General features: G+C 41.5%; 1 protein-coding gene across 1 annotated transcript in view; it reads right to left on the reverse strand.

Annotated features, from left to right (window-relative positions):
* The window catches only part of ube2h (ubiquitin-conjugating enzyme E2H (UBC8 homolog, yeast)), an 80,822-nt gene extending 62,197 nt beyond the window's left edge, over positions 1–18,625 (reverse strand). The window contains exon 1 of the mRNA XM_078419541.1: positions 18,111–18,625. Coding sequence (XP_078275667.1) covers positions 18,111–18,163 — 53 coding nt within the window. The 5' untranslated portion in view covers positions 18,164–18,625. The remainder of the gene's footprint in view (positions 1–18,110) is intronic.
* Between the last annotated feature and the right edge of the window lie 4,341 nt (positions 18,626–22,966).

Here is a 22,966-nt window from a genome sequence, read left to right on the forward strand (position 1 = left end):
TCAGTTGCTCCAGTACGGCACCAACCGCCAACTCTGAGGCGTCCACCGTAAGGGCTGTCGGGGCATCCTCCCGTGGGTGAACCAGCAGCACAGCCCGAGCCAGGGCCTCCTTTACATTGTCAAAAGCCGTTACTGCCTCGTCGGACCACACGACGTTCTTACGCTTGCCCGCCAGCAGCTCGTATAGCGGCCGCATGATGTGGGCCGCGGATGGCAGGAACCGGTGATAAAAGGCCACCATGCCGACGAACTCCTGCAGGCCACGCACCGAGGACGGACGGGGAAACCGGCGGATGGCGTCTACTTTGTCCGGCTGGGGAACCGCGCCTTGCGAGGACACACGGTGGCCGAGAAAGTCAATTGTGGCCACGCCAAAGCGGCACTTGGCGAGGTTTATAGCCAACCCGTGCTCGCTGAGCCGCTGAAAGAGCTGCCGGAGGTGGGCACATTGCTCCTGCCGCGAGCAGCTGGCTACCAACATGTCGTCGAGGTAGACAAACAGGAAATCCAGCCCACGACACACGCCGTTCATTAATCGCTGGAATGACTGCGCGGTGTTCTTGAGGCCAAACGGCATCCGTACGAACTCGTAGAGTCCGAACGGCGTGATGATTGCCGTCTTGGGCACATCTTCCGGGTGGACCGGGATCTGGTTGTAGCCTCGCACCAGATCCACCTTTGAGAATATCGTGGCCCCGGCCAAATGGGCGTTGAAGTCCTGGATGTGGGGCACGGGGTATCGGTCCTCGGCGGTAGCGACGTTCAGCCGTCGATAATCTCCGCAAGGTCTCCAGCCCCCATTTGCTTTGGGGACCATGTGGAGTGGGGATGCCCATGGGCTGTTGGAAGGGCGGACGATCCCCAAGGACTCCATCGTGCGGAACTCCTGTCGTGCCAGGCGTAGCTTCTCAGGCGGCAGTCGGCGTGCTCGTGCGTGGAGGGGTGGGCCGGTAGTTATTATGTAATGGAACACTCCGTTAACTCTTCGGCCGTGTCCTGGTCAGGGGCTCCCACCAGGTGGAAAAAACGGGTGTCATCTGTTGTGATGCCCCGCAGCTGGAACTGGGCCTCCGCTTGGTAAAACCAAACGCGAGCCCGGGTGGTCCAGAAAGTCGGGAGCTTGATGGCTACCGCGTCGACAGCTGCGGCCTGGTCGGCCTGCGAGCCGGACGGACGGCTATCCATCGTTTGTCCATCCTATTATGAATGGACCGTCGAGGTCACCAATGTGGCTCGTCGGAAGAGGCCCGAAATAAAGGCGAGAAGCCGGGTATTTCGGGACGTTCTGTTTTATTATTCCTCGGTTATCAGACGGGTCGAGTCTGCCGGAATGGCTTCGCGCCCAAAACCTTGTCCTTATATACATGGTTCCGGACCGCCCCTCCCGGACTGGTCCATTCCCGTGCCGAGGGGTCGGTAGTAGTATAGCCCGACCCTTGGGAGCCGCCACAACACCGTTCCTGCCTTCTCCCCATACCCCCTGACTCCACTATCCTTAAGAGCTCTATCTAGCTCTCTCTTGAATGCATTCAGAGAATTGGCCTCCACTGCCTTCTGAGGCAGAGAATTCCACAGATTTACAACTCTGACTGAAAATGCTTTTCCTCATCTCCATTCTAAATGGCCTACCCCTTATTCTTAAACTGTGGCCCCTGGTTCTGGATTCCCCCAACATTGGGAACATGTTTCCTGCCTCTAACGTGTCCAACCCCTTAATAATCATATGTTTCGATAAGATTCCCACTCATCCTTCTAAATTCCAGTGTATACAAGCTTAGTCGCTCCAGTCTTTCAACATACGACGGTCCCGCCATTCCGGGAATTAACCTAGTAAACCTACGCTGCACGCCCTCAATAGCAAGAATATCCGTCCTCAAATTTGGAGACCAAAACTGCACACAGTACTCCAGGTGCGGTCTCACTAGGGCCCTGTACAACTGCAGAAGGACCTCTTTGCTCCTATACTCAACTCCTCTTGTTATGAAGGCCAACATTCCATTGGCTTTCTTCACTACCTGCTGTACCTGCATGCTTCCTTTCAGTGACTGATGCAGTAGGACACCCAGATCTCGTTGTACGTCCTTTTCCTAACTTGACACCATTCAGATAATAATCTGGCTTCCTATTCTTACCACCAAAGTGGATAACCTCACACTTATCCACATTAAACTGCATCTGCCATGCATCCGCCCACTCACACAACCTGTCCAAGTCACCCTGCAACCTCATAGCATCTTCCTCACAGTTCACACTGCCACCCAGCTTTGTATCATCTGCAAATTTACTTTTAATCCCTTCATCCAAGTCATTAATGTATATTGTAAATAGCTGCGGTCCCAGCACCGAGCCTTGCGGTACCCCACTAGTCACTGCCTGCCATTCTGAAAGGGACCCATTTATCCCCTCTTTGCTTTCTGTCTGCCAACCAATTTTCTATCCATATACCCTCAATACCATGTGCTCTAATTTTGCCTACTAATCTCCTAAGTGGGACCTTGGGGACCTTGTCGAAGGCTTTCTGAAAGTCAAGGTACATTACATCTACCGGCTCTCCCCTGTCAATTTTCCTAGTTACATCCTCAAAAAATTCCAGAAGATTAGTCAAGCATGATTTGCCCTTCGTAAATCCATGCTGACTCGGAACAATCCTGTTACTGCTATCCAAATGCTCTGCAACTTCGTCTTTTATAATTGACTCCAGCATCTTCCCCACAACTGATGTCAGACTAACTGGTCTATAATTTCCCATTTTTTCTCTCCCTCTTTTCTTAAAAATGATGCAATGCACTAAAAAGAGCCAAATACTACACATAGATGATCTGAAATAAGTATTGGCTTCCTCCTTCCAAAGAACAGTAATAAAAACAGAAGTTTTACTTTAGCCCGAAGATGCAAATAACAAAGCAAGCTCATGCATGCACTTGAAGTATATACTTGAATCAGTTGCCCATTTAACTGAATATTCAATAACTACAAGAAAAGTAGACTAGAACAGACTAAAGACATTCCTTCCTGATTTTTATTTAATTTCTACCTTCATAAGCTGTGTTTTTAAAGAGCCCAGTTCTGCGGAACCACAAACTGGCAAAAACCTTCTAAAACATCTGCTTTTGACACACATTAAAGATTTCAAAGACATTCTGTCCTTCCCCTTCCTTCCTACCATTTTGCTACATGTACTCTCGAGTTTCAACATCCCTTAGCTCTGTTACAATATACCTAGATGCCTCTTGTAAGCCAATCTAAGCAAGTCTATTTCCTGTTTACTCCCAATTCAGTCAAACCGTTGCTATTCTGTAAAGCAAAAAATGCAAATGAATATCAAAATAAATTCACAACACACTGGGCTCCTTGCAATGGCTCAGCATTAACATTAACTTCAACTCACAGTATAGGAGTAGCAAATCTAGTCAAGGTTCCCATTTCAGATCATGCTCACTTCTCTCCCAGATATTCAAGTGTACGTTATTCAGTCACTACTGCAAAGCAACCTCACCAACTCCTGCATAACATCAATGCAGTGAATAACATCCCAACAGATGTCCCAGTTCTAAGCTCACATGAATAACACTTGCTTAGCCAATATTAGAGGATCATACACAAGAAATAACCTAAAAGCTCAACTTCCAGAAGTACAATTTTTTTTAAACCTGAAAATCCAATATAACCTAAATTATATCGTTCAAAGGGCTTACAACATAAAATTCAACTGTGTAAAAAAACATTCCCAAATGCATCTCTATGTGCTCTTAACTTTGGATTTTATCTTGTGAACTTACAAAGGACAGCAAAAAAAGGATCATACAAGAACTCGGCAATTCTCTAACACTTAAAATTATGATCACACAATTCCTCTGATCATATTTGCAACTGCATTATTTAATCAATACTACCTTTGAAAGTCAAAGCACGCTTACTTTCATCCCTTCAACATTTGCAAGTGAGAATAGAAAGATCTTTTAAATTTTCAGGAATGCACAACCACACGAATATTGTTCCTTACGCTTCCAGTAACTGGGACAATGCTTACCCAACATATTAAAAGACAACCAATTCCTCGGATATACTCAGACTTAAATGCAAGTTCTTCTATTATCAAATTGTTCACTCCAACAACTAACAGATAGTCAGTCTCATATCGGTGTTGTTAACAGCAGAATAAATACTCAAATTAATGCAGCCAATTATGCATCCTTTTCCCTTCAATGATAAACCTTGCTTATTAGTCACTTTAAACTTTTCTTGTTCTTCCTGTATGCCCTTGTAGTCTAACTGGATAAATTGCAGACACCTGCAGAATTTACTGCTTGACTGATGACAGCAACCTAGTTGTTAGGAAGCCAGCAGTCAATACTGAAAATGATCGTTAACCACTTTGCATTTTAAGAGTGAACGCTGGGAAATATGTAGGTAGGAGGGAAGTGGGTTGGGTTCAGGAAGAATCAGAAGCAAAATAAGTTTAAGACAAATCTGATTTCTGACAGACACATTCAATCTACTACACTAAGGCACAGCCAAGATCAAACAAAGCCAAGCTCTTTGGCTGTTGGCCCCTGGAGTTTGTCATTTCAACCAGCTATCGACATAACTACAGCACAAATGTTCATGATAGAATGGATGAACATACCAGTCCAGTATGAACACAGAAAATAGAAAAGCACAGGAATAGACCATTTAGTTTCCCCCATACCACATTTCTCCACTCCCCCAGTGGCGCATGCCAAGCACCAACCACTCTGGGGAAAAAATATTTGCCTCACATGTCTCTTTAAACTTTAGACACAAGGAACTGCAGATGCTGGTTAATACACAAAAAGGCACAAAGTGCTCAAGTAACTCAACAGGTAAAGCAGCATCTTTGGATAGTTTACATGGGCACCATGGTCAGTGTGGTGAGTTGAGAGGAAGGGCCTCTTTCCATGCTGTATTTTTCCAGGATTCTATAACATGAGATAGTCCCTGGAGACTTATCAAATGCCTTATAAATCCTCAGCATTGCATCCCAGTTTTTATATTTTAGTCTTCTCAAAATAAATGCTAAATTTACTTTTGCCTTCCTTGCTACCGATTTAACTTGCAAATTAACATTTTGGGAATCTTGCACCAGCACGCCAAAGTCCTTTTGCAGCTTTCCAAGCTTTTTATGCTTCCTTTTTCTTTTTAAAGTTACATCATCTCTCGTTGTCCAAGATTCCCTAACCTTGCCATCCTCGGCTCACTTCCTCATTGGAATTTAAGGTTCATTAATTCTTCAAGACCTAATCACAAACATTTTTGATAGTCGGTTTAATGGATTAGGTAGGATTACACAAACTGAAAGGTGCTGGATTCAATTGGGCCTTGATGGTGTGGGATAATTATTTTTAATGATCTCAACGAGCACATGGAAAAATGACAAGACATGTATTTGAATTTAAGGTTAAGAAAAAACTCTTTCGGTGTTTATGTCGATTTGGTTTTACTGCAGGAAAGGGATCTCAATATGTAAAATGTAGCATTATCACATTTAGGAGAATTATCTTAAATTACTTTATTCCAATTATTTTTCCAAATGAATTCAAAATAGTTACATGCAAACACAACAGCTAATTGACCCCATAGATTAGACGTTTTTGATCACCAGGACAAAATTCACTCAGACACGATGGGAGGGAGGCTCCTGCTGTTCAGCTATGCAATTCATAAACACTCAGAAAACAAGTTTGCTCATTGACGTTATTTTCTCACTACTGCATCATAGTAATGGACTACTGAAGGTCAATACCTTAGACTGAAACATGAACCCACATCTTCTAATTGAAAAGGGAGTGGAAGATACTGAAGACATTTATCACCTATGAAAATTAGAGGAATACTTCAACATGCATGTTTTAAATAATTTTAGCATGTTATTATTTGGGTGCTACAATAGTCAGGAACATTTATAACAGAATAGAAAGTAATCTGCTGTCTCATTCCATGTAGCATTGTTAGTAGTGTAAATTGCAGAGCTATTAATAGATTTTGTGAATAGAAACGGTAGCAGTGGATTTCAAAATGTTTAAATCCAAATCATTCACTTAGAACCCAATATTAGATATTTATTAAGTGAAAAGATAGAAGTATAAACTTCATAGTCAGCACACAAAAAAAGCTATCCTTTAAACCCGGATGACTGGAATACAAGAAGATGAAAACTCTAATTTAGTTTTAGAGTGCCCTATAAGCTGTGCATTTCTGGGCAAAGCACTTCCAAGCACCTTCCTTGGTCTTGGAAGGAGTGCAGTATGGATTGATAATGCTGAGCAAGTCCAAGAGCAAAATTACAAGGAGAAATTATAGAAACTTTTCCTGGAATTCAGCATGTTTAAAGCAGCGATTGAAGCGCGGGATTCAAGGGAATTAGGTAGATAGTGAAAAACCACTTCAGCATATTCGGAAACCAGGTGCCTTGATCCACACCAATGTGGTTGGCAAACAGTTCTAGAAATGTGAGTTTTGCCACCCGAACACACTTTTCCTCAAGATATATTGATCATCAGGGTAGCTAAAATTAGAGTATCGAAGGCCAACACACAACCAGATAATCAATGTCCACAATGGTCAATGCCATTAAGACAATACTGGGGATAAAACTGAATTCCTTAGAAAATTGAGTCGCTGGAAAAGCTCAGAGGTTCAACCGCGACTTGCCACTGGATCACAATAAATAGTACAATTTATCACAAAATGCTAATCAGTGCATTAATCCACACACTACAGTTGCAAGATTGAAAAAACTAGGTGAGCCTTTATTCATGCAGAAAATGTTATGTTGATTTTTATGTTTAACCGCCTCAAAGGAATCCTGTGCTTCTACCTTTACTGATTAATGGAACAGGCCACCATGTAAAACCGTGCATTTATTTAGAATTATTCTTAACTATCATCCTAAAACACCTGTCAATTTAAATGTGAAAAAGGGAGTCACCGTTGTTTTTTTCTTAGACAATATCTTGGGATCAAGGATGACTTGCCTCCATTTCAATTCTGTAGCCTCAGAGATGGCTGATGACATTAATGTGGAACCAACAGTCTGACAGAGGTTGGGCAATAGTATTTGATGTGGTTTCCTTTTGTTTACGCTCGATTTTCACATTTCTGATGATGAGACCCACGATAACCTATGCCATCCCAAATGTTTCATTTTGCAAGATTAAAGGCCAAGGCTCCCCCAAAGTTGGTGGTGATATTACACCTTTTCAGGAGGCTTTAAGGATATACTATAATTGTTTCCTATCTTTCTGGTAATCTCCTGCCACTAAGATTGGAATACCTGTTTGGAGAAAATGGTGCCTGGTATGTGAACAATACAGTTTGCTCATTGGAGGAGTCACTGTGTGTGCTGGGGATACTGATCCGAGCGAGGTCTTCTAATTCCAACCAGTGAATTAAGGATTTGGGCATGTGGTACCACTTTGGTGCTTTGAAGTAGTTGATGTCCATCCCACACACACCATTTCCTGGTAGTTTAGATAATTCCTCTGTCCCTCTCTTTCCCCTCCCCCTGCCCGGTTCTCCCACTAGTCTTCCTGTCTCCTACTACATCCTATCTTTGTCCCGGCCCCTCTCCCGACATCAGTCTGAAGAAGGGCCTCGACCTGAAACGTCACCCATTCCTTCTCTCCCGAGATGCTGCCTGACCCGCTGAGTTACTCCGGCATTTTGCATCTACCTTCCATTTCCTGGTAGTGATCACTGCTGGCCAATAACTTAGCATTAAGTCTGCAATTTTGATTTGTGCACTTTCTTCCGCAGATAATCAAAGGTGTCCAAGTGTACTGAAGGCAACTGCGAAATTCATCATTGACGTCTGCCTTCAGAGAGGTAGAGTCTGAAATATAGGTTGAATTCCATTCTCAGTGTTGTGTGGACTTTTACTGTACAAATTGTGCAGTAGGGACAGGTTGGTATAGAACCATGGGACATTGCACCAAACATCCACAAAATGTTCACCAAGGCTTATGTGTGCCCGAATGAATAATAACATAAGATTAAAGAAGGCTCTCTACCCGAAACATCACCTTTTTTCTTTTCTCAATAGATGCTACCTAACCCGGAGTTTCTCAAGCATTTTTGGTGTATCGCGAGTCGTGAGTATCTTCGGTGTAAATCAGCATCTGCAGTTCCTTTCTACACACAAGATTGGTATCTGAACATGCACATGCAAACCTCACGTGGCTACTGCATTTCAATGACAATTGGAATATCCTTGCTTTTACACTAAAGACAATGGCGATTGAAATTTATTTTCTTTCTCTAAATAAACTAAATTCTAGCAGGAAATTTGTTGCAAACAGATCCAGTATTGCAGCAAAATCTATATCACTGTTACACATTTCTTTTCCCTTGAGGTGTGGAGGAGTTTCCAAATTTAAGAGCACATTGCATTAAAGGATCTTGTCATCATTTTCATCACTCCAGTCAGTGTAGTTTCTGGCAAGAACCAGGTAACATCTTATCAATGTTAATTACTGCAGACTTCAGGGCAATCCAGACACCGAGAATCTGCAACTGCTGTTAATTGGCTATGTCAGAATGTATACTAGTTGCAGGGGAAAAAAGTATTTTTTTACAACAGTACTTCTATTACTTCTACTATTGTTTGAGGGCTGTGTTAAAAGATAGAAGAGGAGGATTAGGCTGTTGTCAGTCCAATAGTTATCTACATGTGTAGGAAAGAACTGCAGATGCTGGTTTAAATCAAAGATAGGCACAAAATGCTGAAGTAACTCAGCAGGTCAGGCAGCATCTCTGGAGAGAAGGAATGGGTGACATTTCAGGTAGAGACCCTTCTTCAGACTGATGTCAGGGGAGTGGACGGTACAAGATAAAATGTAGTTGGAGACAGTAAGACTGGTAGGAGAACTTGGAAGGGGGAGGGAAGGGGGAGGGAATGGAGAGGGAGGGAAAGCAAGGGCTACTTGAAGTAAATGTTCATACCGCTAGGGTGTAAGCTACCCAAGCAAAATATGAGGTACTATTCCTCCAATTTGCACTGGGCCGGAATGGGAGGAGGAGTTAAAGTGTTGAGCAACCGGGAGATCAGGTAGGTTTAGGTGGACTGAGCGGAGATGTTCAGCAAAACAATCGCCGAACCTGCGCTTGGTCTCGCTGCTATACAGGAGTTTGCTGAACACCTCTGCTGATCTACCTGATCTTCCGGTTGCTCAACACTTTAATTCCCCCTCCCATTCTCACACTGACCTTTCTGTCTTGGACCTCCTCCATTGCCAGTCTGAGGCCCAGCGTAAATTGGAGGAACAGCACCACATATTTCGCTTGTGTAGCTTACACCCCAGCGGTATGAACATTGACTTCTCTAACTTTGTAACCCTTGCTTTCCCTCTCTCTCCATCCCCTCCCCTTTCCCAGTTCCCCACCAGTCTTATTGTCTCAGTTATCTACATGTCACGGCACAGGCAATGCAGACATCCTGAACAGGCTTACTTGGACATTGATATAATATCAAGTGCCGGGATGGGGGTTATCGTTACAAGCACTCTCCCTACTCCCTTCCACCACAACATTTAAGTACTCTTAGCAATGTCTGTAGCTTCCAGAGTTGTGCTGATGACTATAGCATGCTTGTTCTGTGTTAAGAGGAAGCAGGACATCATGAAACCTTTAGTTATTCCACAGGGAATGTCACTAAGACATCAGACTATCGTATTTTGTTACTGCAAAACCAACCCCAGGAAGAATCCAGTTTGCCTTTCTAAGAGTGCTCATCATTTTATTCTTTGAGCTGGCCAGCACCTGCCTGTCAAGTCTTTAAGTTTCCAAGACTCAATGAGAAAATGACCAGATAATCTGTTGTGCAGGGATAAGTCTTAACAGACTGTTTTCCTCCAAAATGTCTCTGTAAGCCTTCAGCTCAACTTGGAAAACAAATACCTATTTACCATTTTATCAAAAGATTCATAGTTTGGAAGCCACAACTTTTCTCACTCTGCTAGATTCGAGATTTTTCATTCATTTCCAAAATGGGATCCAAATGCACAATCTGATTTAGATCAGCAGGGCTGCAATAGCCTCCCATGAACAATTTCTTTATCTGTTTGCAGATCCTATTTGTGGATGTGAACAAAAAAATGGTTACATTCATCAGGAGCCTCATTACCTCAAAGTAAGTTACTTCTGAAGAATAGAGCTCCCATAAACTACATCTCATTTTTAAACAGAAGTTGGCTGTGCTTCATGACAGTCTGAAGAAGGGTCATGACCCAAAATATCATCTGCTCATTTCTCTCCACAGATTCTGCCTGATTCGCTGTATTCCTCTTGCAGTTTTTTAATTCAAGATTCCAACATCTGCAGTCTCTTGTGTCTCAAGACAACCTTTTTTTGTTTCACTGCACTGAAATGTTTGTGATAATGAAATACTTACCCAGAAACTAAATCGAAACTATGTAAATGACCAGCAGAAAATAGATCACAATAATAAAAGATCAAATGAACAGGATTACTGCATAACTAAACAGCTCAGGCTTCTCAAATATAACAGAAAATAGAGTCTCTGGTAACGTCCAGGAGTGCTGTAGGCATAGGTAAAATCATGCCTCGAAATTGAAACCAGGAACATCTATCACAATAGTCCTCAATGACAAGACCAAATAACATTCAGATGTTGAAAAGCAAAAAAGCTGCAGATGTTGGAAATCTGAAATGGTAGAAAAGCCAAAACATTCAGTTAATCAGAGAGCATGCGTGAAGAGAGAAAGTCAACATTTCATGTGAATGACAATCAGACGTTAGCTGTTCTTAAAGATCACTTGTTTTTCACTCGACATATTGTATTTGTTACTCAATTGCCTTTACTGCAGCAACAATTAGTACAATTCTAAAAAAAACAGAAGCAGGAGGCAGCGTTCAACCATTTAATAGGTTCACGGCTAATACCCAGTTAATCATTTCTTAAAATCATAACACTTTTCTGCAGCAACCACATACCCAAAGATGTTCTTACTGTCCAAAAATCTATTCAGACTTGAATGCACTAAGTAAATGAACTCCTGGAGGTGAGAATTCAAAGCCTCTATCTTCTGGACAAGAAATGTCTCCTCAATGGTTAATTCCTTATTTGGGATTTTGCTCCCAGATTTAGGACGCCTCAGCCAAGAGAAACATCATCCCTTATCTACTTTGTCAAGCCCTGCCAAAACTTTACACGGTCCAAAGAGATCACTTTTCATCTTCCAAACATAAGAAAGCTTAGACCAGGCCTGTTTAAACTCTACGAGGGCTTTTCCAAAATCCCAACAATCAACACAGTGAGTGTTTTTTTTGCATCTTCTTCCATTAAATATTTGATAACCTGTGATTGAGGATGAATCATAGAATAATCTTCTGATTTCCTTAATATTGATAAATTTGAGTACACATTTAGAGTATCCACAGCCACATGTTTTCCCCACACAAAATATCGCATTTCAGTCCTAAATGGCAAATTTTTCATCCTTAGTTTGTTCTAGGTTCTCCATCCAGAATGTCCATTTCACACCGGATCTTGTATGCCTACAAGATTTACTGCAATCCTCCAATTTGCACCTAAAGGAAGAGCTGGCCACTAACTGAGGCACACATTTTTCATAAACTAGTCATTTTCAAGTGATCCAATTAACAGGATGTATTCTGCAATCAAGGCTGATCCTGCTGTATTCAAGTATTGCCACACAGGATGGATCACTTAGGCTATGGATTCACCAGCACCTTTTGCAGAGAATGGGGGGATTATGGATCACATGCAGGCAGAGGAGATTAGTTTAACTTGGCATCATGTTCATCATAGACATTGTGAGCATAAGGGCCTGTTCCTACGCTGTACATTTCTATTTGGCATTTCAACCCTGCTCCACGATTCAATAAAATAAAATTTAACCTTTTTTGGAGTGTTAATCCAAGTTGCCAGGCTTCACCTTTTGCCAACTAGTCTAATGGGCAAAGAGGAGAAATACCTGTGGGGTTGGAGCAATCATCATTGCGTAGTTCTGGTTGCCCCATTACAGGAAGGATGTGGAGGCTTTGGAGAGGGTGCAGAAGTTGTTTACCAGAATACTACTTGGTTTGGTGATTATTATCTAGAAGGAGAAGTTGGGCAAGGATAGTTTGCTTTGGAATGTCAGAGGTTGAGGAGTATATATGAAATCTTGAAGGACATAGATGTCAAAGACTGGATAGCATAACCTTAAGTTAAGAGGGGCAAAGTTTAAAGGAAATGTACAAGGCAATTTATTTTCTTTATGTAGATTGTGGTGGGTGGAAAGCGCTGCCATGGGTAATGGTGGTGAAAGCACCACAGTTAAGATAGTGGCATTTAAGTGGCTTTTGGATAGACACATGGATGTACAAGGAATGGAGGGACACGGACCATGTGCAGGCAGAAATTAGTTTAACCTGGCGTCGTGTTTGGCACTGACATTCTGGCCGAAGGTTCTGCTCCTGTGCTATACTGTCCCACGCTCTAGGAGTTAACACCAGTCTGAATTATTTGAGAGAAATATTCACTGAGCCTCGAGCAGCTGCTGTACTGCTAAAGAGAATGAGCATTTACATTTTTAAATTAGAAAGCTTTGGCAACCTAAGAGGGGAGAACAGCATGTACACCAATGCTAAAATGATGGGGCTATTCATCAATAAACAGCTGTCAAAATACCTCCAATGTGAAAACAATCAAAACTGTTTATACTTAAACTAAATTTCAGTGAAAAAAAATTAAATTGTTAATTCACTTTTGCACAATATGATCATGTTCATAAGCTAGCTAATCCATCACTAACTATCCAATATGTCTTCCTTCTTACACCAGCTAATCCATGACTAACTATCCAATATGTCTTCCTTCTTCAGTAAAAATAGTTTCCCTCCCCCTGCTGTTGTGGACGGAGTCCTCAGTATCCCCTCTGGCTCTCAAACCCTTCCTTCCAAACAGAACAAAGATAGAGTTTCCCTGCTCCTTGTTTTTCACTTCACTTTCCTTCGTATCGAATAGATATTTTTGTGCCATCACATCCAAACACAGTTTTTAGTGGTAGTTGATAGCATAGAGTAGACAGTTATAACCTATTTTCCCAGGATGGAAATATGAAATATTAGAAGCCATAGCTTTAAGGTGGGAGGGTAAAGGGTTAAGTTTGTTTTATAAACAGAGGTCGGTGAGTTCCTGGAATGTGGTGCTGGGAGTGGCGGTGGAGGCAGAACCAACAGTAGTATTTGAGACTTTTGGATAAGCACATGGATATGCACGGAATTGAGGGATATGCATTATATGCAGGCAGATAAGGATCAGTCTTGGAATCATGTCAGCACAGACATTGTGGGCCAAATGACCTGTTCCTGTGCTGTACTGTTCTATGTTCTTTAAAACACAGCCCTCTGAATAAATCATTCTTTCATATCTACACTCAACTCAGAACATAGACTGGATTACAAACTTGAACAATCAGTACAGTAATCAGTAGTCTGTGCAACTTCAACTGCTTTTGCAAGGTTGACCGTGTTCAGGTTTGGCCGCCATCTTATCTGGTGCCCTTCAACCTTATTTGATTTAGAAATTGTACATTTCTATTGGGAAAGTACAGTTTTTATTGATATAGTTCCTTCTCAGCCATATCTATTTCTCTTTTTTATCCCCCATTTATCCCCATTGGGGAAAACCAAACTAATGTAGGGAGATTATCAAGAACAATACTGTACTATTATTTCCAACCAACAGAGCCAGGGCATTTCACAGTTCACCAGAGAATATTGATTAAAAAAAAAATTAGAACCTGTAACTTGAAGTTGACCACCAATGAAACAACCCAATCAATCCACCAAGGCCAGAAGTCACAAAGATGCAACCATTTTGAACATCAAATAACCAAAAAACCTCAAACATCCAAAACATTTCTTGAACACATTGCATCTTTTTTTGATTGTCAAAGCTAATGTTGACTCCTAGATTGAACAAACGCCACCCTATTGTGCATTGGTGAAAGAGTTACTATCATGCAGGCTACTAGGTCCTGGTGTTACAAGAACCATGCAGACCAAAACTGTGAAGTTCAACTCCTTGAACACCCTGGTTAACAATTACTTGGCCAAAAGGGAAAAGATACTAGAAGTGACAAGGCATTGGGTAAAGATTATATATATAAATGCCTATTGCTGCAATCTTGAACAAAAAAGTTTACATTCCAGACGAATCAGGTCTGGTTCATTGACTGTAAATATCAACACCATCTCTCTCCTGATCCACTGAGTGTGCCCAACATAGCACTTTTCAATTTCCAGCATCTGCAGCTTTTTGCTTTTACATTGTATCAGCATTATCTGGGAAAAGCCTTTGGTGTCCATGCATTGTAGGGAAAAAACATTACTTAAATCACATGTTTCAATATGGATACCAATGTTTCCCATGGGCTTTTGCTCCTCGCCTCAAATTACAAGCAAATACCACATAGATATAATTACCAGAACATCATCCTAGATTTATTAGGCTCTTTCTCTCTAAACAAAACCCCAGTTTACAAATTATATTGCTTGAGTTTCCCCTCCTGCAAGCCAACTCTGCAGAGAAAGAGTACGCCAGAGGTGAGAATAATCATCAACGTTTCCCAGATGCAAGCTTCATGAACTGTCTTGAACACTGAATAAGCCCTTTGCAAATTCATGAATCATAAGCAAATTCAATCTACAACAGAACATGCATATACACTAGTAGAATCAGCTATCCATGCTAATCATACAAGTTCCATTCTTCCTTTCTCAATCCTCAATTTTCCTACCTCAATTAGGTCTGCAGCTGCATGATATTCTCAGGGTCACTTTCGTCAAACAGAACCACACAACAACACAAAAGAACTGATGGTCCTCTGTACAACCAGTTCCATTTGCTTCCCATAAAATATACACTGTATTCCAAAAGTAGGTCAAATATTTATCTCAATTCCTTTTTAACAACAAAGGTAGACACAAAATTCTGGAGTAACTCAGCGGGACAGGCAGCATCTCTGGAGAGAAGGAATGGGTGACGTTTCAGGTCGAGACCCTTCTTCAAGTTAAAAATCCTTTTTAAAAGCCTAAGATTGGATACCCAATCTTGGAATCAGCTGCACCTGAATGCAGTTTCAATCCAAATGAATAGATTAAAGACCCACTCTTGCAGTGCGCAAGTTAAAGTTTAAAATTTCCTCTGAACTTTATGATGCAAATTCATGTGGCACTTTTATTAAAGTCAACGATGAATAGTCCAGCCTCTCAGGTATAGTAAACATTTCCATCATCTGCTTTGCCCCAATTTACCATCAATGACAGACTTTAGTCATCAAGAGCCACGTTATCAAACACCACTCAAACACTTTAATCAACTCCTAATTAAGCCTCATGTCCACTTTGTGAAGTATTCTTTAATAGGTTTATAGTGAATAAGTCATAATATCAAAGCCTTCTTTGTAGATCTTCACTTCAACAGGGTACTACTAGAGATACCAACAGTCAAGCAATCACTCAACTGAAGGGGTGATTTGTGAATTAAAACATTACCCTAAATTTGATCTCATCCTGCAGAGAAGAAAGTCCAACCACATCAGCTGATCTTAACCAGGGATACTTGGAACACTCAGTACTCTGAGGAAACAAAATCTAAGAATTCACTGGGTACTATGTTAAAGAACATGTGTGTACTTCAGTGAGAACAGAATGTATTGCTTTTAATTGGTCAAACATACCACTTGCATTTAAAATCCAGGATGTAAACTGAAATCCAAAATACAGGGATATGGTTGGAGTGGTAATCTTAGGACACCAGCTGGGGAAATTAGTTTCTAAGATCCTCACTAAAGGATTAATATTAATGACATTTTTTTTCCAACTCCCATCATTTCTTTCCCCCATATCAAGGATGGACAAGTAATGCAGCATTAGTTCAACAGGTGTTGGAAGAAGCCTATGAAAACATTCTGCTCAGATGCCCTCAAATAACAAATTTCCCCCATCACACCCATGTTCTTATCAAGTCAACTTCAACATTTTCACAAAATATTGATCGTAGATTAGCAACATGTTTGGCACATCTTAGTAGAAAGGCGGTTTTAATGGAATTCACCCAATTTTGAAAATCATATATTGAATCCTGATACGAGAACTTATTTCATCATTCTGTCAGTTAAGTGTAAAGCAGATCAGTCATCAATGCTTGGGGGGGGGGGGGGGAGTAATGTGCCAGACCAAAATACCTTCCCGACAACTGCAGAAAATGAGACAGGATTAAGCAGTCATGACACCGAATATTAACCTGGGTGACTTTGTTACATAGTACTTAAAGGCAGAAAACAAATACAAAAGTCAGCTGCTGACAATAGACACTGGAAGTCTGGGAATAGCCTGGATGATTGTCCTCTGAGCTGCGATAGCAAGATAAATCAGAAAACACCAGTGTTGAGCTTGCACATGTGCATCTGATAGCATGGTACAAAGGAAATAGTCCTGACTGATGCTTAAAACAGAAGCCATATTAAATAACTTACACCCATAAACATTATATGAAAAGTGAGCTTGACAAATTTTACACAGAACTAACTAGTGCTTATATTTTTAAAAGATGGCTAATATTTCTGTTTTTTCTCTCCAATTACACGCTGTACCGATATTTCTAACAGTGGACAGCTCAGAATAAGTCATCCAAGACATGGAATTAATCAATCTCTCAATTAAATGACCTATTTCTGAACACAGAAGCAATCTTTAGAACATTTCAGAATTCCATTTTTTATATAAAATGGTTGAGAATTTGTGTTGAAGAACAGTAGCGAGATGTAGCCAGATTGTTATTGGTACTGATTTGCTGTAATTTAATTTTGAACCTATAAGTGGAGAGCTGGATGTCCAAGTATTCTTTCCTTCGAGGCATCGGTTAGTGTGTTAGTGTTGTAAGCTCCTCCTCCAACCCAATTCCGGCTGGTAACAGTGCAACCAATCGCTCTCTGCAGCTCACTTTAGGACCAACAGTTGCTGTCCAACGAGTTCCAGCAGGTAGCACCATTAAAAAAACACAAGGCCAAAAAATGGGCGAGGGGCTAACAAGATATTAAAAACGTAACATTTATGCATCTTTCCAAACGGAAATAAAATCCATGCCATACATTCTAACTATAAAACGAAAATGACAAGCCGGCACTTCAAAACACAGCAAGAAACAAAAAAGTCAAATTATTCACAACAACGAAAAATAAAACAATGAAGCAGCAAATATTCAACAACAAAGTGACTGCCCAGTAAAATGTACAATTGGAGCATTAAAATGTCATCTGATTAAAGCGAGTTGACATCGACGACCAAATTCCATTAGTTTTTCTGTTTTCTCCCCATCCCCCTCAACTCAACCTAGACTGATCAACAAGCCAAAAATACCCTGCAAATAAACGACGTCAGACAATCCCCAACCTCTTTTGTAGCTGAAAACACACAAACAAGGTCTGGTGAGAAGTGACGATGTTTTATAATCATAAACCGTCTGGTGAAACATTACATCTGCTTTCAAACAAACGACACACAACAAAATAACAGGGCTAGATTTTTCTCCTGAAGACACAGGCCCAACAGGCAACAGAACAATTTGACATTACGGCCAGAAACAGTAAAACTGTCATAAATTCAGAACAGGACGCCACTAATTTAAACAAAATGTCAATCAATCTTCGTCTCAAACAAAAAAAAAGGTTGACTTGAAGAATAATAAAACTTCACAATAAAAGGGGACGCCTTAAAATCCGTCACCATTTGAACGTGGAAAAACACCAGTTTTCGATATAAACCATTGAACAGTCCGAAAACCTGACAGACATAAATAACCTCCAAAAAAAAATTCAACCATCACCCCAACATGTCAGTTGCCTTTTCATAAATAACTAAGTGCACAATTAGATATTAAAATACCCAAATGATGGGCTAAACCTGCGGTGTGGCACTAAATAAAAGAAAACCAGCCTGTAACACAAACAAACGGCGCAGTTGACAGGATAATTAACAGGCGAGACAAAGAAACAGAGGAGGGGGAAATGAGAGAAAAATGAAGCCCCTCCGTGGGGAGGTATTGCTTGTCTGAAGGATACAGTTTGACCACATCGGTGTCCATTCGTCTTTTTCCAGGGCTCGGGGATGACATGTCGCTGCTGGGTGTTGAGGTGGCTTTTAGATCCTTCCCTGGCTGGGCCTGTCTTCCTCCAAACCCCCGTGTACACAACACACAGAAAACAAACCAAACTCTCTCAGGTGTAATCGAGACACGAAATCCCTCTTTTCGAAGGAGGGGGGGTGCAACGAAAATTATATATATATATATAGATATATTTGTCGCTGGATATGTCCGTTCAGCCCGAGACAGGAGACCGGGTGCGGGGGGTGGGGGGGGGGTGGATGCGCCGAGCGACGCGTCCGTCCGTCTGAGGGGTTCGTCCCCCACTCTGCGCTCTTCACTCGGACGACGCCACTTTGTCCTGTTCGGGCTGATTCTCTGCCAGTCTCTGAGGTTCACTTTAATGAGCGCTCTGTGATGGCGGCTGTTTGTTTTGGCCACTATCTTCACACGGTTACCCCACCACACGACCACCACCACCACCCTCCTCCACCCTCCTCCTCCTCCTCCTTCTCCTTCTAATCCTCCTCCTCCTCGATCCTTCGTCCTCCTCCACTTCACACTTTTTTTCCTTTTCTCGCTCTCTTTCTTTCTTTCTTTCTCTCTCTCTCCCTCCCTCTCTCTCTTCACCTCCTCTCCAGCTTCCTCTCACTCTGACTCTTCTCTGATCCTGAACCTTCTCTCCAATACCCGCCCGTGACGTTGACGTTGTTGTTTGTCGGCGTCGTCCTCCACGACGCTGTACGTGGCCTCACCGCCCCTTCCTCCCACATCCCTCTGGGACTTGTAGTCTTTTCTATTACTTCAAACAAACTCAAGAGTCAAACAAACTCAATCAGTCTGAAGAAGGGTCTCGACCCGAAAAGTCACCCATTCCTTCTCTCCTGAGATGCTGCCTGACCTGCTGAGTTACTCCAGCATTTTGTGAATAAATACCTACGATTTGTACCAGCATCTGCAGTTATTTTCTTACACGAGTCAAGATAGACACAAAATGCTGGAGTAACTCAGCAGGACAGGCAGCATCTCTGGAGAGAAGGAATGGGTGAAGGACCCATGGCTTCTTCAGACTGAGAGTCAGAGGAGAGGGAAACTAGAGATATGGAAGGGTAAGGTATGAAAAGGACAGTTCAAAGCAGATGCTGCTCAATGAAATGTAGAATGGTTCATTGTTGGCTGATGGGAAGGTAACAACGAGACATACAAACAGTAAAATGAATCAGGAGGGCAGTGAAACTACTTGGAGAACTAGGGTGAGGGAGGGATGGAGAGAGAGGGAAAGCAAAGGTTACTTGGTTAGAGAAATCAATATTCATACTGCTGGGTTGTAAGCTGCCCTGTGAAATATGAGGTGCTGTTCCTCCAATTTGCATTGGGTCTCACTTTGACAGACGTAAACTCTTTTCAACAACTCCACTAAATTAATTTCCTTATATTTAAAAAAAACAATCTTTTGTAAAACTACTTTTTCCTTTATTTCAAAAATGACAATTACTCAATAGGCGCGTGTTGGTGGTCTTCCAAGTACAAATAATTCCAATAATAATGTCAAGGTATCCAATTGATTGAGGCGACAGAGGTACTACTGGGTGTAAAGCATGAAGGGAATTGTAGTTCGTGTCCTCTATTAGTTATTAATTGAGAGAAGGTAGCAGGTGGCAGCAACATTGAAGAAATGTGGTGTGGAAATCTACCTTGGGATGGTGTATTAACATTATTTAAAGGGAAATCTTTGTTATGAAAAAATGTGCATGAATGCAAAGGAAGGAGAAAGTACTGATATACAGTCTTTCACATCTCTAGAATATCCTCACAAGTACCATAACTTTAAAAATGCTTTCATTATGTGTTTTATGTAATATAAAGAGGAAGGCTTATTTGAGCATAGCAAAATCCCACAAACAGAAACGTACAGAAATGAGGAAAGTGGCATTACTGGACTTGGTTTTGGGGAATCAATAAATAAATATCTGTGGGGGAACATCTAGGAAACAGTGATTGTAAAGTCTAGAATAGGGTAATGACCACTTTGATGAAAATTTACACTAACCTTTCACCAATCCCATTTTATTCCTTCTATATTCCCAACAATTCCCCCAGATTCCACCACTCAGCTACATTTTTGGGGCAATTTACAGTGGCCATTTAACCTAACACCCAAGGTAGACACAAAAAGCTGGAGTAACTCAGCGGCTCAGACAGCATCTCTGGAGAAAAGGAATAGGTAACATTTTGGGTCCAGACCCTTCTTCAGACTAACACCCACATGTCTTTGAAATGCAAGAAGAAACTAGAGCATCCAAAGGATGCCCACAAGATCACAGGAAGAATGTGCTATCTCCATACAGCCAGCACCGGAGGTAACGAATGAACCCATGTCGTTGGAGTTCAGATGCAGCAGCTCTACTAGCTGTGCCACTGAGCACTGAATTCAACAATTACTGCCAAACAGTCATTTTGTGTTTCCAATATTCATTTTTTTCCCCTTTCTTTTCTTTTGACATTTTGGGTTTCATCATCTTTTCCGAGTTATGTCTGACATATCTTTTCCATTCACCATTCTCATTTAGCCAGAACTACCACTAGAGTCCTTTTAGCTCTCCTGATCTCCACTCCATTTTCCTTTCCTTTCCTTTCCTTTATGCATATGAAAACTTGTTTTCCATGTTCTCAAAAAAGATAATTGACCTGTTGCTTTGACGGTTTCTTTCTCCACAGTTGCTTGCCTGCTCCTTATTTCCATGCCTTTTTTTCTTCCTTTTGTTCCTTTTTGTACAATTGATTGGTTTTATCCATTGATTTGGAATCCAGAGCAGTGAGTGCATTGAGGTCACCAGCTCAGCACTTTGACTTCACCACATGCACTGCCTTGGGGGATGAGAGATAATATTGTGAACTGATAGTAAGCCAGAAATCCAGCTCCCCATACACCACGGAGTAGCTTGATATACAGTATGTGCTCCAATCTCCTGTAATCACACTTGCTTAACTCATCAGTCCCCTTACACAGACTTGGTGTTAGGGCAGAAGGAAACTAAACTGCTTGGTGGGTGTTTGAATACAGATGTAATGAGTTGTAAAAAAATATACTGTTATCTAGATAGAAGAAAATGTAAGTAGGAACTTCACTAAAGATTATAAGGGTGCGTTCTTTCCTTAGTCCAAAGATAATCATTTGCCTTTCATTTTTTGATGGTGTGAAATGAAGAGACAAGGGACAATTTAACTATATATTGGTGCTTATCAGCATGACCTTCTTGTGCTAGCAAAGGATCGGTGAAGTGCACTCTCATCTCTGAGTAAGAAGCTTGTAAGTTCAAACTGCGCTCCTGAAATGTGAGCAGAAAGCTCTCAGCTGACACTCCAATGCAAACTCCATGGTTTGCTGAGTTGTTGATGATCTAATCCTTTGGATGGATGCTAAACCCGTCTCTGCTTCCTCCAGTTGATGCAAGATATCCCTTGACACTATTTTGAAGAAGAGCAAGGGAGTTAGTTCTGGTAGTCTGGCCCATGTGTATCACTAGGAATAACTCCCTTGTTCCTTATTATAAAATACAGATAATCGGATCTTTGTTACATTGCTATGTTTTTTTTTAAATTATACTAAGTGCTCACATTTTAAAAGTATCGTTATCCATAAATTACTTTGGGACATTCTGAAAGAGGAGTGAAAGGCACTATAAAATGTGCTATTTCATAATGTTCTTATAAGGCCATTCAGCCAGTCAGATCCATGTTGGCTCCATGGGAGTGACCCCATTAGTCTCATTCCATCCTTCCTGATCTCCCTCTACCCTCACAACCCATCTAGTCCTGAGACATGACCTTAGCCTTGACTCCTCCTGCCATTAACTCACACAAAGTGACAGTATCTCGTAGACAATTAACCTACCTTCTCGGCTCACACTCTAGTGCTGTACTGAGAGAGTACTGTGATGTTAGGCTTTGACACTGAAGGCCTCATTCCTGAGGTGCAACATTACATCGAAGAGCCAAGCGATTCTCAAATGGAAATATAAAACTATAGGAAGAGTTGGAAATGTGTATATGTGTTGAAAATGCCCCATTATCCTGACCAATATTTATTCTTCAACCAATATTTATTCATCAACCACTGAATAGATTATCAGCCTAACAAATCTAATCTGATGTGATGTAATTTAGAGTATTGTGTACAGTTCTGGTCTCCACATTACAGGGAAGATGTGGTAGAGAGAGTACGGAAGATATTCCAGAATGTTGCCTGGAATGGAGAGCTGTGGTAATAAGAAGAGATTGAGTTTATTCTCTTTGGAAAGTATGAGGGTAAAATATGACTTTATAGATGGTGGCACGGTGGTGCAGCAGTAGAGTTGCTGCCTTACAGCGCTTGCAGTGCAAGAGACCTGGGTTCGATCCCGACTACAGGTGCTGTCTGTACGGAGTTTGTACGTTCTCCCTGTGACCGATTGGGTTTTCTCTGAGATCTTCGGTTTCCTCCCACACTCCAAAGACGTACAGGTTTGCAGGTTAATTGGCTTGGCGTAAGTGTAAAGTGTCCCTAGCATGTGTAAGATAGTGTTAATGTGCGGGGATCGCTGGTCGACGCGGACTCGTTGGGCTGAAGGGCCTGTTTCACGTTGTATCTCTAAACTAAACTAAACTTTATGAGGGGTATTGATAGGGTACACAATCAGAGTCCCTTTTCCAAGGACTGGAGCTAGAATTAGTTGGCACAGGTTCAAAGGTAATAGTGAAGAAATTTCAAGTAGTTCAGAGGGGTAAGTTTTTCACTCAGTAGTAATGAGCTGACTAAGGAGGTGTTGGAAGCAGATACAATTACAATGTATA

Source organism: Rhinoraja longicauda, chromosome 23 (assembly GCF_053455715.1).
Source record: "Rhinoraja longicauda isolate Sanriku21f chromosome 23, sRhiLon1.1, whole genome shotgun sequence".
Taxonomy (NCBI): domain Eukaryota; kingdom Metazoa; phylum Chordata; class Chondrichthyes; order Rajiformes; family Arhynchobatidae; genus Rhinoraja; species Rhinoraja longicauda.